Genomic DNA, 15,914 nt, shown 5'->3' with positions numbered 1-15,914 from the left:
TCCAGTTGCAAGAATCGAATCGGTTTCATTTTAAACAGTAAACGCTCAACTGATTTTACTGATTTATGCGACAATTTAAGACGAGAAAGTTGGTACTTTGAAAAAATTATTGCGAGCGTACTGATTATTTCAAAACTAACGCGAAAACGTCGAATTACGTCTTAAGAGTTGAATTTTTGGAATAATTACAGCACAGGCGTTGAATTTAGAGAAAATTAATGCTACCGCGTTCAATTATAAAAACGAGAAAGTAAAAATTACCACGAACGCGAAATGTCATAGAAATTGCTCAAGCCGAAGAATTCTGCATCTCTGTACTAGAGACATTCCAAAAGTGCGAAAAACGCAAGAGCCCGCAATGGATAGAAGACTCGGGGAAATGGGAAAAGAAAACTATTCCATCGGTATCCCTAATTTCAGGCACCGGTTGGTACGACTTGATACCGCGAGTGTCAAAAGAAAATGAAACGAGAGCGCTCGGAGAAAATAAGAGATTGGAAATGGAAATAGGTGGCGAATAAACTCAAGAGCAGAGGTCACGGCGGCGGAGAGAGACACTGACCGCGCATGTTGAGACGCTCACCGGACGGGGGAAGGTATTTATATGGGCGGCTAGTTTACGAATCTGCCAATAATTCAATCAAACAACTCAAAGACAAGAGGAGGAAAACCCGGGTAATGAAGATATTTATGCCTACATAAACGCACACATTGAGGCTCTCGGAGCGCCTGCACCGTGAATAACGTGTTAAATTTATTGATTCCCCTTCTTTTTCTTTGGCCTAAATAAAGAGATAAAAAAGGACGCGAGTGAAAAATTTGAATTTATGAGTTTACGGAGGAGTCGTCGGAACGAGGCAGGTAAACCAACGGAGGCAGTCAGCAGACACGCGAAGAAAAAGAAGGAGAAGGGAGGAAGAAGAAGAGGAACATCACTGACATAAATAAGAACACGGGCGCGGACCACGGAGAGACGCGCACAGCAGAGGCACAGACGGAGACGGACAGTATTTAACAACTCAAATAGATAATTTAGTGGCTAGTAAAAAAAATGAACAAGAAGTCGGCCCAACGACCGACTCGGGGGGACGGGGAACCCACGCCGACGCCCAGGGGTACGGGATCGCTGTGCCCGTACACCCCCCCTCACCGCCGCCGCCGCGGTCTAAATCCTTTGAATTCTGGGAAACCCGCCTTTTGAGCGCGCCCGAATAAAACCTCGTAAAGGTAAACCGAAGAGTTAAATAGGCACCGTTTAGTTATTAATAACTAATTGACTCCTATTCAGAGACAAAATGCTCCGGAGTAATAAAATGTGGATTCGGTAATACACACGCTTCGGGTCTCGTCCTTCACGTGCCTTGAGCGTTGCCTATCTTTCCTCCGACATCAATCTCCTCTTCCTCCCCCTTTCCTCTTCCTTATCGTATCTCACCTCAAACTTAATGCTCTCTGTCGATCGCTTCATTTAAAATGATTTCTGTCATGACTAAATCGTGATCCTCTTCGTCGCTCAGTTTTCGATTCGAAACTAGTGGAATGAATACGTGTCAACTTTGAATAAATTTCAAAGCACAAACTTGTCTACTAGCCCTAAGCGCCTTCCTTGCCTCTCTGCGATAACTATTTCGACTTGACGGTTGTGCGGGTTACATATTCGCCGTTTTGAAGGGGACTTCCTTTTTTGCCCATTTGCTGCGAACTATCATTGGGATTGAGGTGAATTATCGCATCACCTGTTTTCCCGTTCAGGGGCCAATCCTGTTTTTATTTTTGAACTATTTGAGGCTGGTTAAAGCCTTAAGCAGTTGAGGTGACAATATTAATGACGGAACGAAATAAGGAGGAAATTTCAGGAATCTTCTTTTAGGGGAAAATTAAACTTCCGAATCTGCGAGAAATGATCGCGCCGCGTTCAGTAGACCAGTCACGCATACGAAGATTGGTATGTGTGGGTATGTATGCGTTCTTGCCTACGCGGTAATTGAAGGCGAATCATGTACGACAGGATATAACTGAGATGCGGGAGACATGAGGTGCTGTTTCATCACCTTTTCAAAGTACCGACTAACTTTATCATAACTTTGTATATTTATTTTAAATTATCTTTATTGCATGTAATAGCTGCTATTTTTTGTATTAAAATCAAAATTATCATAATAATATTCATTCCGGTTGCTCCATTTATTTTTACTTCCGATTCGAAGCTCTGCGAGTTGTATGTACTGATAGATTCAGCTTCAAGCTTAAACATTAATAGTTTTGGTTGTTGATTCTGAAGCATTCATTATTTTTCTTGGTTTAAAATACATCGAGCGGAAAAGATATACCTCCATGAATACTTTTATCTTGTACAAAAAACAGAGGAGGAACTGCGGCCGGAACTGCAAATCTCGGCTCCAGCTGCCGAAATTTTCGGGGTGCGGATATACTGCCGCAAACTTTTTTACCGTGGGGAGAGGAAGAGAATTGGCTAGATCGACAAGTGTCCGCAGATCAGGTTGTCTACTAAAAGACTTAAACAGGCTGGCCAAAAATCAGTACTTTTACAGTACTTTTTCAGTGCATTCCCAAGACATTCAGTACCTCCTCAGCGGGAAAATTCAGTACTTTTGCAGTACCTCCAATTGACGAAATTCGAAAAATTTCAAAAGTTTGAATTTCTCGCTCAAATTGCGACAAAAATGACAATTTTTTAAAAAAAATTCCGGACATTCTTTCGGAATTTCCGCACTTTTCCAGCACTTCCGGACCGCCCCTAAAAAATCCGTACTATTTCCGGAAATTCCGGACTTGTACACACCCTGCAGATGAACCTTGTTATTTAATTTTTTGTATCACCGAAGCCTAATTTGAATCCTCGCATAACTGTTTGGCGCGTTCTCTAGTCGGGAGTGCGACACGTGTGAATCGAGGAAACCTCTTTGACAAAGTGATGGTGGTTTCTGTCGCCGCGCCGGTGAGATAATGCAAATATGCGGAAAGGAGGCAGGTCAATCAAGGTAAACGTCACGCGGGCAGGGGATGAAGGGATGGGTGGACCGGGGTTGCCGCGAGTCGCCCGACGAAAGGCCGCGTCCACACGGGAAATCAACGGCGTGCGGCACGATTTGGAGCTGCGCCGCCGCGAGAACACATTTAAATTTTCAACAAAGAAAGAGTGAAAAGAAGAATGTTTAAGGTGTTTATGCGGTGCCATGAACCTATCAAGAGAGCTGACTGCTGGGTCTCGTAAGAACCTGGACGGATTCCCGGACACGTTCCATTCCAACGCGTAGCCCCCTGTTCCACAGAATCAGAACACCCCCATCGATATCTTTTTCTTTTTTGAAAGAAAAACAACAAAATACCTTGATAGCTAATATCTCCCTTGCGAAGGTTGGACTTGGCTTTAACCTATGGTTAATTTATAAGGCTCACTACCATCGATACCTTGCCATGATCGCAGCCATGACGCGCGCATCATCGCGACATAATGGTTTCATGGTGGTCTCGAGCTGGCCACTTTACCCCTTCATCTGTGCCATCGCGATCATGAGTTCTTCTAGAATGAAAAAATGTACGGCAACTTGTCGCCCCGCCCCGCTTCAGGGACACGTTTTTAGATATTTTTGAGTGACATTCGACGATATTGGAATGCAATTCCATAAGAAATAAATGAAAATAAAATTAGGCCATTGGTGTCCATTGCAAAGGGAAATATTTTAAGAACGTTTTCAAAACACACATAAACGACAAACTAAACTGGAGGACAGGGGTTGATGATTTGAAATTCATACTTGAGAGAAAAAACTAGTGAATGTTTGACCTATCGTGTTCGAGCTCAAAATTCCCATTTTAAATTGTAATTTTCCGCTCTTCGATACACGAATGAACTAAACCTCACACGGCTCATTCAGGAAACGCGGAAGCATTATCCGAGTAAATATTTTTTTCAACTAAATCAACACAATTTAGTTTTACCGTTAAAATTGACTCCAAAGACTAACGCCCCTTTTTTCGAAGATATTGACGGATATAAATTAATATTTTCGACAAATAAAGAGTTCGATAAAAGATATGGATGGATACTTACTCGCAGTTGAATAAAATTGATTCGCCTATTTTTACAGTAAAACAAGTTCCACCACTGAGACAGTACTCTTTAGCGTAATTTGGTGGACACACGTACGTATCGAAAGTTATATTAGGCCTGGCTGTAGGCAGAGGAGGCCTTGGTTTTGGCGTCGACCGACTGGAACATGCATCTGAAACAAATCAAAACACCGTGGAAAATTAGTTTTGTCAACTATAACACGAGGCACAAACAATGACACGTACAGCAGAGACAGTCAAAACGTGTTTTCCCAACATTTGAAGAGAACTCGCAGTTCTCAGTGCCGGCTTCGCTTTCTTCGGCCTACGCATACGAGCGCATTTGCATTTGAACAGAGTCTGAGGTGAGAAGAAATGGTGCATTCGCGAAATCTTTTATCCCATGCGCATGGTAACATTCCTTTCTGCAAGGCGTGAAACGCTTCGGCTCTGTTCTCACGTCACACCTTCATTAATTAGAGGTCCATCAACATTCCCCTCAACTGTCAATTTCGGTAAAAAAAAATATAACTTGTATTCGTACATTACGAAATGAGTTCGGCGGAAAACACGGATCCTAGCTTCCATGCCACACTTTCCTAGATTCTCTGTAACTTAACTACAGAGATGTTAATGGTCATAGTTGCTAAGGCCTTACTTTAAACATATTACCACTATTACTACTACTAAAAGAAAAAAACTATCTTTTATACTACCTACATACCTACATACCTACCTACCTGCCCTGGTAATATCAATTTAAATATTTATTAAAAAATATTAAATTAATTTTCAAAAACATTTTAAACGATTCAAAAGTGACCTCGAAAAATTAACGTTCTGATAATTAAGATATAGACCTTACTACTGGCGTTCTGAGAAAAAAAACGGCGTATGAATCTTCAGGCGTTACCAAATTTCCTTTAATAAATTAATATTTTATTGACGAATATGAGAATAATTTTCTTCCAACTTTGTTCGCGATCTAATCTCAAATACTGAAAATTTCACCGACAAATATGCATAACTTTCTTCCAAAATAATATTTATATCAGGGATAATTTGACAACATTCGAAAGTCCATACAGCGTTTTTCCTTAGGACGGCAGACTAATGCAGGCGAGTGCTCAACTACTACATTGTCATTTTTAACGCATATTTTTACGACATATTAATATCGTTTATTGGAGAAAGAAGGGGCGCCGCTCCGGAATGGCACGCGTCTGTCCTTTCGACAAGGGAGGCTCCGCATCGATCAGGATCGGGGAGGATGCGACGCAGGACACCGAAGGGTTGAGGGGGTGGTGAAGTGCAAGTGACGCTCATGTTTTAACTGAAACCCAGCGATTAGCGTAGGAAGTTGTTACGGGGGAAGGAGCTTAAAGCTTGAGGAGGACTCGAGCGGATCCGTGCCTTATCTGACTCAGAGGCCCAGGCGGGACCCGGGTGCCGGGCCACACTAGTTGCAGATCATCTTACCCCCAGGAAGCCCACCTCGCTCCAGAATCCCCCCCCCCCCCACCACTTCCCTCTCGACGGGCAGGCTCCCCTGCACGCGCCCCAGCGGATATCGCACTCGCTTCCAAAAATACAAAAACATCTTTCAGCTGCCCGATGACCATTTTGCAGCTTGCCCGTCCAGACTTTTTTTCGCTTCCGAGATAGGGTGGAAGGTATCGGCGACACTTTGAGGTCTTGCTCGGGTCTCACCTCCGCCCCCTCTGCGGGGGTGGGCCGCTCCCTGTCCACAGCTGCAGCGCCGTCTTCCTCCCTGCTTTGCCGTCTCCTCGGAAGCTCTAATTAGCCGGTGGAATCGATACGCGACATCTCTTTCGGATGAGTCAAACTCCTCAGCTTTGGGCGAGGACGAGGCGCTCTCGCTCGATTTTCCGCGCCAGTTTCCTCGGGTTACGCCTCCCCTTTCATCCTCCGCTCGCCACCAGTGGCGCGGCGTGCTTTGCGATAGATCGATTGATTCACCATTTAAACCTATGGTAAAGGATCGATAGACAGGGTGTTCGCAACAATCGATTCTTTACTATAGCTTCGAATGGGGCAATATCGATGATCGATCGTTCACGCCTCGGCACTCGCTCGTTTGTGTGCTCACTGAGACGCGGCCGGACCAAGAGCAGACGAGTGTGGGTGTAATTTATACTGATTAAATTACATCGCCTTTCGCCGCGACCCGCCGCGCCGTCCTCTTTTCCACAATTAATACTTAATTAATGAGCTAATTTGTTCCTAATTAACGTCCCACCGGAATCTCTTCCTCGCGCCGGTTTTTATTCGCCGACCGTTCATCGGGGATTCAATCGTTTTTTTGTATTGAACTCGAGGAACGACTCAAATTTAACGGCAGATTTTGAAGAGTCCTCCGAAAAATAGGATAATAACTTTATTTCAGCACTGTTCAGCTACTTAGACTCGCCTCGAGTCCTAACGCTGTTATGCAACCGAGGATCTAAATTTCAATCTGTGAACGGCCATCTCCTGAGAGAGACAGTCTGAACATTTTTCTCCTTCTTAATGAGTTATTATTGCTGAGTTTCCGCACTTATTCACATCGAGACATTTTGGGTCAAAGTGTGAGATTTATATCTACCACGCCCCTATGCCCTGCCGCGTGCGCAGGACTTTCTTCTTAGTGATGCAAAAACTAAATAAATACTTTTAGCGTTGACAATTGAACCTATTATTTTCCAAATCGTGTTAGCGCCAAAATTGCGAATGGGAAAAAAACAAGAAAAACCGTTCGCTTTGTTGACGATCTTCGACTTCCAAAAGATGAATGTTCTTTTGGAGGGCTATTTTAGAACAGGCATGATTAACAATACCAGAGAAAAAGAAGAAAAAACAACCCCTATACCACCAAAATAGAGATTGGCGCTTAAATGATTTGAAAAATAATCGGTTCAATTAGCCTAATTCAAGGGGAGCACAGGAAATTTAGCATACATTTGACATGCTGACCTTGAGAACACAAGTTCCCTTGACCCTGCCCTGGGGCCCTGGGTCCATCCTCCGAGGAGGGGAGGGCGAATCGACAGCGGCGCCTCGGCCGAAATAAAAGTTGAAACTTGAGAATGACAGGGTCCCGGGATCGGGGAGTCGTCTCACCTGCCACTTGTGCCGTTGGCCAAATTGAGGCGCTACGTATGGCCGCCCGGGCTGTGACAGGGACGAGAGCGCAGGCGCAGGCGCAACGCACGTGCCAGGCGTCCGCCAGCCGTTCCCGTTGCGGCCATATGGCGCGGGGGCCGCCCCGGCCGGAGCGTACGGCACATACCCCCGAGACCAACGGGAACCGGGATTCATCGGGAACGGATCACAAGATTGCAAACAAGTGAGGGGACAAACAATTACCGGGGGGATGAAAAGTAAACGAGGGACGGGGGATCATCGAGAGTGGGATAAAAGCGAGAGGCTGAAAGGGAAAATCATTAGCGGGGCCGGGAGAAATTTTAAGAGGACAGGTGATGGTAATGTAAACGGGACCCGAGGAAAGAAACAAAACCCTCCCTTTTAAGACACGAGCCGGCACGAGCCATGACGAGGTACCGAAATCGCAAGCGAGTTTTTTGTTATTTTTTATAGCATAAGGTCATCGGAATGGATACAGAAGGAAGCCGGGGAAAAACGGAGACGGGCGGAGGCGGGAAGGAGATGAGACGGCAGCCATCGCACCGGCCGGGTCTGCGCCTGCGCCATATGGTGGAGAGAGATGCTCGTTTGCGGGGCGGCGGTCTCCGCCAGAAAAGGATTTCCTCCGTCAAAATATTGGGCCCACTCCTGGCGGGCACCTATTGACTCGTTTGATAAATTATCCGGCTTCGCGGGGCGCAACCGCAGAAAAAGCCCCGAAAAGGAACGAAACCGGGGGAAAATAATTCCGACGCCCGGGATAATTATGCGCCGGGGAGAGCCGTTCCGATTCAATTATTCACCGCGCTGCAACCCACCGCCGCCGCGAGGGGAGCCCCGAGCTCCTTAATTGAATCCTTCCTTGCGAAAATAACCTAACTCCATCGATTTATTTTGTTCGTTATTCTGGTTGTTAGTACTACGTTAGTAAACTTTTTCAGCACACGGAGAAAAAAACTTCGTTCGTGGGACCCGAAGTTGAGGTCATAATATGGATCTCTGAAGTTTTCGGATCACGTATCTAAAACTTGAGGTCGAGCTGCCGAAGTTCGGGTCAGACATCTGAAGTACTTCGATATTATACCGAAGTGCCTCGATGTCTGACCCGAACTTCGGCAGCTCGACCTCAAGTTTTCGGATGCGTGATATTTTAAAGTCCATGTTGGAAAAGATGGCTAACTTCAATGACCTTTGAAAAATCGACTGTCTTTGATGAAAATTGAGTATTTTCGAGACATCGAGTTGGTGTGTTTTCGATCTCACTGATTCAAATCAGTTCAGAAGCGCTGCTAGAGTGTTACAACTCCAGAGGAGAATGAGCATTGTATTATGGAGTAAGAAATAGTTTTAAAGTTCTTACTTTTCAAAAGTGACTTTTTTTGTTTTTGCTTAGATTCTTTATCTCGTTTGTTGGAGGTGTATATGCGAAAAGCTCTGATCTGTGAGTCTTTTCCGAGCTTCTGAAGAGATGGTAGAGGAGAAGTTGACTCGAAGTTATGCTCACGAGAGGAGAGGATGACTCGTGACTGGGCGAGAGGACAGGGGAAAGGTCAGAGCAGAAAGAGTGACGAGCGCCCGTCGCTGGTCAGAGGTTGATGACGATGCCGAAAGCGGCGGCACTATGCGACAGGACAAGAACTTACGCCGCGCTTGCCTGGCGGCCGGGATTTCGGGAAATAGTGCCGATTCACAGGGCAGGACACACTCGCCCGACGACGACGCGGCAAGGGTGCCCGCAACAACTGGACCCGATATTATTTTCAGAGACGTTTCCAGGATGATAAATTGAACGGCGCGAGGTGAAAACTAGAATCCGGGTTGATCGATGTTCACCGAGATGAAAACTGGGCGGAGACGCGGAGCGGGGCGACCAATGAGGACGGCGGAGCGTTGCGCTCGAGTGCGAGGCTTTTAGCGCTCACTAAAGAACACTTGGACGGAGAACAACACTCTATTATGTTTGATACTTAGTTTTGATCTACGGATCGAATGGAAGGACTGACCTGAGCCGGGCTCGGATGAGGGTTAAAGCGGCGCGGCGACGCGGCCCGCAGCAGCGACCGAAAGCTTAGGCCTGGCTGCCTTGACGGCCTCCCACGAGAAAGAGATGTTGTATGTCATTAGAGCGACAGGTTCTCACGCGTTTGACAAACGAACATTAGGATGTCCACCGCACTTCCACTCCAGGGTTGCCGCCCTCCGATGACCCATCCGAGGATTACCGCCATCAAATCCTCAAGTTACCGCCAATAGATTACCATTAAAAGTCGTATATTATACATAATATAACCAGTAAACGGTATGGTAAAGTTACCAACGGACCTTGGTAAAAACGACAATATTTTTTTTTCCGGTGCAACATCCCATGGCTTGACTTCTGTAAGCCACGCTCAAGACCAAAACTCCCGTTCGGACTCCTTCAGTTCCGTGTCGAATAGAATAAGATTACGATGCTTAAACCTTCTGCATTACAAGAAACATGATAAGCTGTATTTAAGCGTCAAGTTTTACGTCGTCTGTCTTAATTCGGTGTGACCTATCATTAGAATCAAGTTCAACTTACACGGAACAAGAATAAAATCTAACAGTTAAGTATTTGAAAATCCTGTTGTGGGCTAGAAAAGAATTGTTTTTCTTTTTCGAATTTGGGCTACATCATTTTGGACGGCGGAAATCAAGGCAACGCGTTTTCTTGCGAACAAAGCAAAGATTTAGGAAATTACCTGCATTATAAGAGCCCATTACAAACTTATTTTATTAGAGAAAAATGTCGATTTGTCGCTGCATAGTTTTTGCTGTCTGAAGGGAGGCGTCTGAGCAAAAAGGGCTTGAAATTTTTAGAATCAGGAAAAAAGTTCTGACGTAACCGAAGGAATCGGAAAATTGATCATGGCAAAAAAACCGAGGAGGACTGGCGAACTTGAAAACAAAGGATAAAAGCGGGACTCGCTAGAAACGTTCATTTGATTGCCGACCGATGTCGGTGCGGCGCACAGTGGATCGAGTCAATCAATGAGGTCGGACATGAAATTTTTTACTAAAACTGAGAATTTTAATGTTTATTTCGTCACATTTTAAATTTATGAGAAGCTTCTTGAAGAAAATTTCACGAGGAAACCAACGGAGCCAAATTTAGAACCTCAAAGTTGTGTATACATGGAGTTATAAGCTTTGAAAGTTTCCATATTTTGTCCAACCTCTCGAATTAACTCGATCCACTGTGCGGCGGTGGAGCTCACGGCGACTGGTTCTGAGGCGATTCCTAGATTTCCGCACGAAAATTCGTACGTTGGTGGTGTGAAGCGTGGGCCAAGCCCCGGTCAATGGCCCTTCCCGCGCGCAGGCGCAGTTACTACGACGAATAACACCGAGCGTGAGTGGGCCGCCTAAAAGACGAAGGGACGAGCGGAAGTATACGTTGGATGTTGCGACACTTGCGCAAGACGAAATTGTTGCTGGAAACAAGTTGCCCGAGCTCCCGCGCTGAGGAGGAACGTCGTATCAACATTCCAGAGTTGCCAGATTTCCTTCGATAAAATGTTCACTTTGGAGGAAAGTTAAGAATGTTTTTCACTGATATTTTCTGGAACTTCAGGAGAAATTCCTTGCAAAATTATCTGAAAAGTTGGAAGGAAAATATTCATAAGTTTACCAGGGAATTCGTGTTTTATCGAAGGAAACTTGGCAACGCCTAAAGGTTCATACGACGTTTTTCCTTCGCACGGCAGCGCATTCACCCATTAAAACAGGGCAATTTCCCTTCCGAAGAGCCAGTGGCGAGGCGTGAATGATCGACTATCGTTATTTCCCCATTTGAAGCTATGTTATGGAATCGATTATAATGGGTACCCTTTTAATCGATCCTATTCCATAGCTTCAAATGGGAGATCGATCGATATATCGCAAAGCACACCGGAGGCGGGAGCGCAGGGAGACGGTTAGCGGGCTCGACGACGGATTTTTCTACTCGGAGACGGTCAAGTGCCTCGTAATTGGGGTGGTTGCCCAACTGGGTCTCATCTAGTCCCCATGAATATTCAACAGGTGTCAGCTATCCCGACATTAATTGAGATGGACGCATTAGCTCCATTCCTTAATTAATTCTCGGCGTCGACTTTGAAGTTTTCACCCGTGTCACAAACTCACAATTGTCACATCCGACGAGTGTGTACTCTGTCACCGCCGATGAAACTTTCCTCGACGCTGCTCCCCTTTTCGCGGGACCGTTCGACGTTTTCGGCGGAGACATTGACTCCACGGAGGAACTATTCTGCCGTGCTAAAGAAAAACACCATATGAACCTTCGGGTGTTGCCAAATTTCCTTTGAAAAAACACGAATTTCCTAGTAAACTTATGAATATTTTCTTCCCATTTTTCCAGATAATTTTGGTCGCAGTTTCACCTAAAGATTCTGAAAATTTCAAGGAAAAATATTCATAACTTTTCGCAAAAAATAACATTTCATCGAAGGAAATTTAGCAACTCTCGAATGCTCATACGGCGTCCTTCCGTAGCACGGCAGTATTCAGCGGCGCACAGTGAAGCGAACTGGAAGAAGAGGTCGGATAAGACATTTTGGGTTAAAATTTCAAATTCAGACATTTATTTCGTCACAAATTCAGTTTCAATGGGTGTTGCTGAAAGGCAAATTTCACGATGAAACCAATAGGACAACAGCATTTCATTGAAATTTCCAATCTTTCATTTCTTCCTTACGTTTCATGCCACCCTGTCGTACCCAGAATGCGTCGCGCAAAAGCTGAGGATCCACCGTAAGTCGTTGCGAATGAGATGATGCGACTTACGTTGTGAGCGTGAAATATCGTATCCTCCCGACTCTACCCGGGATAATCAAGGGTACACGACGCGGCGAGGGAGTCCTTGTACGACACAGGTGGGAATCGAGCTGGCAAGGTAATTTGGGATGAGAAGGGGGTGGGTGGGGCGGGGGGTCGGAAGTGATGCTTAACGGGCGCGCGTGTGGGCACGACAATTATTGCGAGGATCTCGCCTTCGGCCATGGCGATGGGTGCAAGGAGCCAGCGTGAGCAGTTCAAGTAAATCTTTATATTTGTGACACTTTAAGGTGGAGTAATTTTGTCAATAGGGCGGTGTGTTTGACACCGGGTCGTGAAAGTGTCGTCCGGGGGCCCGGACCAAGGGACAAGGGGCGAGGAATTTTTCGTGGATACGAAATGCAAGACGCCCAGCAGGTGGCGCAGTCAGCGCGGCGGCCGCCGGTTCCTACCTCCCACGGATTCCTTTTCGCCGCCTCGCACCCGCGTCCCACGTTGCCGTTTTATTTATTTTCACGTCCTCCGCCTCTTCCTCGCCGATGGGAACACAAGGAAAATGGCAACGCCGCCCGCGCACCGCTCCCGCAGCCCGGCACCAGTTCGGCAGTCGCTATCATTTGTCACTCGATTGCCGACCCCGCCGCCGCCGAATCCACGATTTCGTTGCCAAATTATATGACATATTTTAATCGTGCAAAATGGAAGCGGTATCCAATACGAGGCTAAACGGTGGAGAGTTCTCTCAAGAGGAGATGATTACATTCTTCAGAAAGTTGCAATTTCTCACGGAGAAAAAAAACACGGTTATTCGACGGCTACTACGGTATGAATGTCACATGGGATTCCAAGGTAGTGGAAACGTGGAATTTGGTAATATTATTGATGAGCACAGTAGCATCATAACCATGCTCATAGTGTGTCTGTGCCCACAGTAATATTACGGGGCACGGTCATATCACCGTGCTCATCGTTACAAGAATCACAATCCACGGTTCTACTACCGTGGAATCCCGTGTGACATTACACTGGAAAAAAAACATTGGATCTAGAGTTCAGACTCTTGAAAACATGGACAAGAAAAAATACTCTTGATTCAATCAGATTTAAGCTTAAATCAAGAAGCAAGCCTCTTAATTTGAGCGGATTTCCTTTAGATTTAAGTTTAAATCTGATTGAATCAAGAGTCCTTTTTCTTGTCAATGTTTTCAAGAGTCTGGACTCTAGATCCAATATGTTTTTTTTTCCAGTGTAGCTTAGTGAGCCGAAGGCATTAAAATGTATTTAGAGTTGAAATCTGGCAAGGAGAGCTTGGCGGGGTCTGCGGCGGTAGCGGGCCCAAGACTGGCATTGGCATTGACATTGCCGGTCGGCAGCTCAGTGTGGACATTCACGTGAATTTCCCTTTCATATTTTGTGCCAGACGGTGCGGAGCGCTGGAGACTGTCAACGAATAATGATGGTTGCGTTCCAGCACTTCCAGGGCCCATACAAAAAAGCGCCTTTATATTTATATCTGTCGCTCTGACCTCACACTCTTCGGGTCCAGCGCGTTTATCCTTCATCTTGTTTGTTTAACTAGCTTTTTCTTCCCAAATGCGACCCGTTTCGAGGGACCTTTGTCTAAATTAGCCCCCGATTTCACGTCGGCCCCGAGTGCCGAGCGGCCGAATAAACTTGTCGACTCCTGGACGCTTAATACTTAATTGAGGTCTTCTCAAAGTATAATCCGAGCCTTTGTCAACTGTTCCTTTTTTATCCTGGTCCCGATCCCGTACCTCCCGGTCGCTGTATCCGCCCCCGCCCGCCCTCCGCCCCGTCCCGAATCCCTGTTGATTTTCAAACGTCATTGTGTTTTGAGTTGTTTTGTTTTCATTTATCAACCCATTTCCGCGTCCTTTGCCTTCTCAAAGAATTATGCTCTATTAGTGGCCAGAAGTTTCGGCTCTCGGACACTTCTTTATGCTCGCCGCCGGCAGCCACCCGCCCCGATCTGATTGAAATCTCCGTCAACTTGCATCGACCGTGTGAGATTTTCACCAAACACAACTCCACGGTGTCTACCAGGTATGACAAACCAAAATTGGGGACTTTCGGGGACTTTTTCCCCGAAATAGTAGGAGTTCACACTAAAAGGTACAAAGACAGAGTGGCAAAAAATATTTAAAAACCGCATTTCACTGCTTCAAGCTCCAGCACCAAAGCGAAAAATACTCGTTTCGATTCGGCGCCAAGTTCAAATATTTAAGCTCCCATTTAGCGGGTAAATGAGATTATCTCGGCTCGGGAGCGAATTAAAGGCCTTGCTGCAGTTGTAACGATGAGCTTCGACTGCACTTTAGAGCTTTCGCCACCCGGCGTGTCACGTCCATTAGCTTTGCAACGCGGTGCCAAAGCTCTCCCGACAATTCGAACGATATTGCTTCAGTCCTACTTGCGAACTTGAAATCCTTCTCTAATAAATGTGTGAAGCTGGTAAGATTCTTCACTAACAAAGCTTTCCGAAACGTGGCTAGTTTTTTTTTCCATTTTAGGAAATCTTGAAGAAATCCTGATTTTTCCTGATTTTAGACTGCTGAATACTGATATCATAATTTCATCAAATCCTGATTTTTTGCGGAGAAAAATTAAAAATTCTGCATGAGTGTACGTGAAAGCATAAAAAAATCCGATCGGACAGCCGACTTTTCTGAAATCCTGATTTTGCGACCGATTTCTCCTTAAATCCTGATGAATTTGGGATTAAATCCTGATTGACCTCAAATCAGGATTTGAGGTTCTGATTCTATCAGGATAGAATCAAGAAAATCGGGAAAATCCTGATACTAGGCACCCCGTTCATGAGAGAGCTAGTTTGAACGTGCATGATTTATTTACGCATCAAATCCGAATACGTAGCTATTTTCATGATGACATACTACGGGCTGCAGGCAACAGTGGTGACAAAGTCGATTAGAATTGGCTTCATCTTACAGCAACGCCACCCACTGACTCAGTTTAAATCACAATGCATTTACTGAGAGCCGACCCGGTATTGCAGCGCAAGCGGCGGCAGATCTACAGGGTGATTAAAAACTCCCGTGCCACCCCCATAACCCCAATGGTTCTTTTTCAGGGTGATCCCCTTGAAATTATGGCGGGTGCCAAAAAAAGTTTCCTGTGATCTAGGAGGACTCAGAAAATTTCAAGACTCTTTTTTAATTTGTTCATAAGTTACAGGAATGATGCCTGGTTCTGATGAGGCAGCAGGACTTTTGAATCACCCTGTCGTCAGGCCATGCTTCAGTAAGGACGCCTATTCGACAGAGGAATAGTGGTTGAATCGAATTGAGTCCGAGTAAGAATGAAATAATCTCCGATAATTCTGATGGGAATGCAGCGATACCAATCCAATATAATCGAGTTCAAAACTTAAACCTGAGACGGGCCATGTATGAGGGAGCGTTCATAAATAAATTACGTGACGCTCGTGGAAGAGGGGGGGGGGGGGGGGGGTGTTATGAGCCTCCGAACGCAAAACGCAGAAAGAGAGAAACAATGAATCCTTACGTATTTGAAATTCTTACAATGCAATGTGGCGATGAGCGTTAACCCGCAAAGCGGAAGGATTCGACCAATCTTTCTACCCGTGCGTTTGAGTCTCCGAAGTCGCGCGCAGTGGCGTGGCATGCTTTGCGATATATCTATTGTCATGTCATTTAAACCTGTAGAAAAAGATCGATAAACAGTGGTCCGCAGTGAACACCTTAATAATCGATGTTTACCATAGGTTTAAATGGCATAACAATCGATATATCGCAATTCATGCCACGCCACTGGTCGTGCGCTCCCTCTTCGCTTGCCTCTGGGCTAATCACTGATTGTGTGACGTTTGATCGACTTTTTGGCTTTGTTTACCATGA

The 15,914-nt window shown here is 45.5% G+C and overlaps 1 protein-coding gene across 3 annotated transcripts in view; it reads right to left on the bottom strand.

Annotated features, from left to right (window-relative positions):
* Window positions 1-15,914, bottom strand: part of LOC109030732 (protein spitz) — a 269,815-nt gene that overhangs the window by 12,289 nt on the left and 241,612 nt on the right. For all 3 annotated transcript variants that reach the window (XM_019041830.2, XM_072298892.1, XM_019041829.2), the window contains one exon: window positions 4,076-4,247. In XM_019041830.2, coding sequence (XP_018897375.1) covers window positions 4,076-4,247 — 172 coding nt within the window. The remainder of the gene's footprint in view (window positions 1-4,075; window positions 4,248-15,914) is intronic.

Source organism: Bemisia tabaci, chromosome 3 (assembly GCF_918797505.1).
Source record: "Bemisia tabaci chromosome 3, PGI_BMITA_v3".
Lineage (NCBI taxonomy): Eukaryota > Metazoa > Arthropoda > Insecta > Hemiptera > Aleyrodidae > Bemisia > Bemisia tabaci.
Note: the sequence above shows the minus strand (reverse complement) of the source record. Positions and strands in the feature narration are given on the sequence as shown.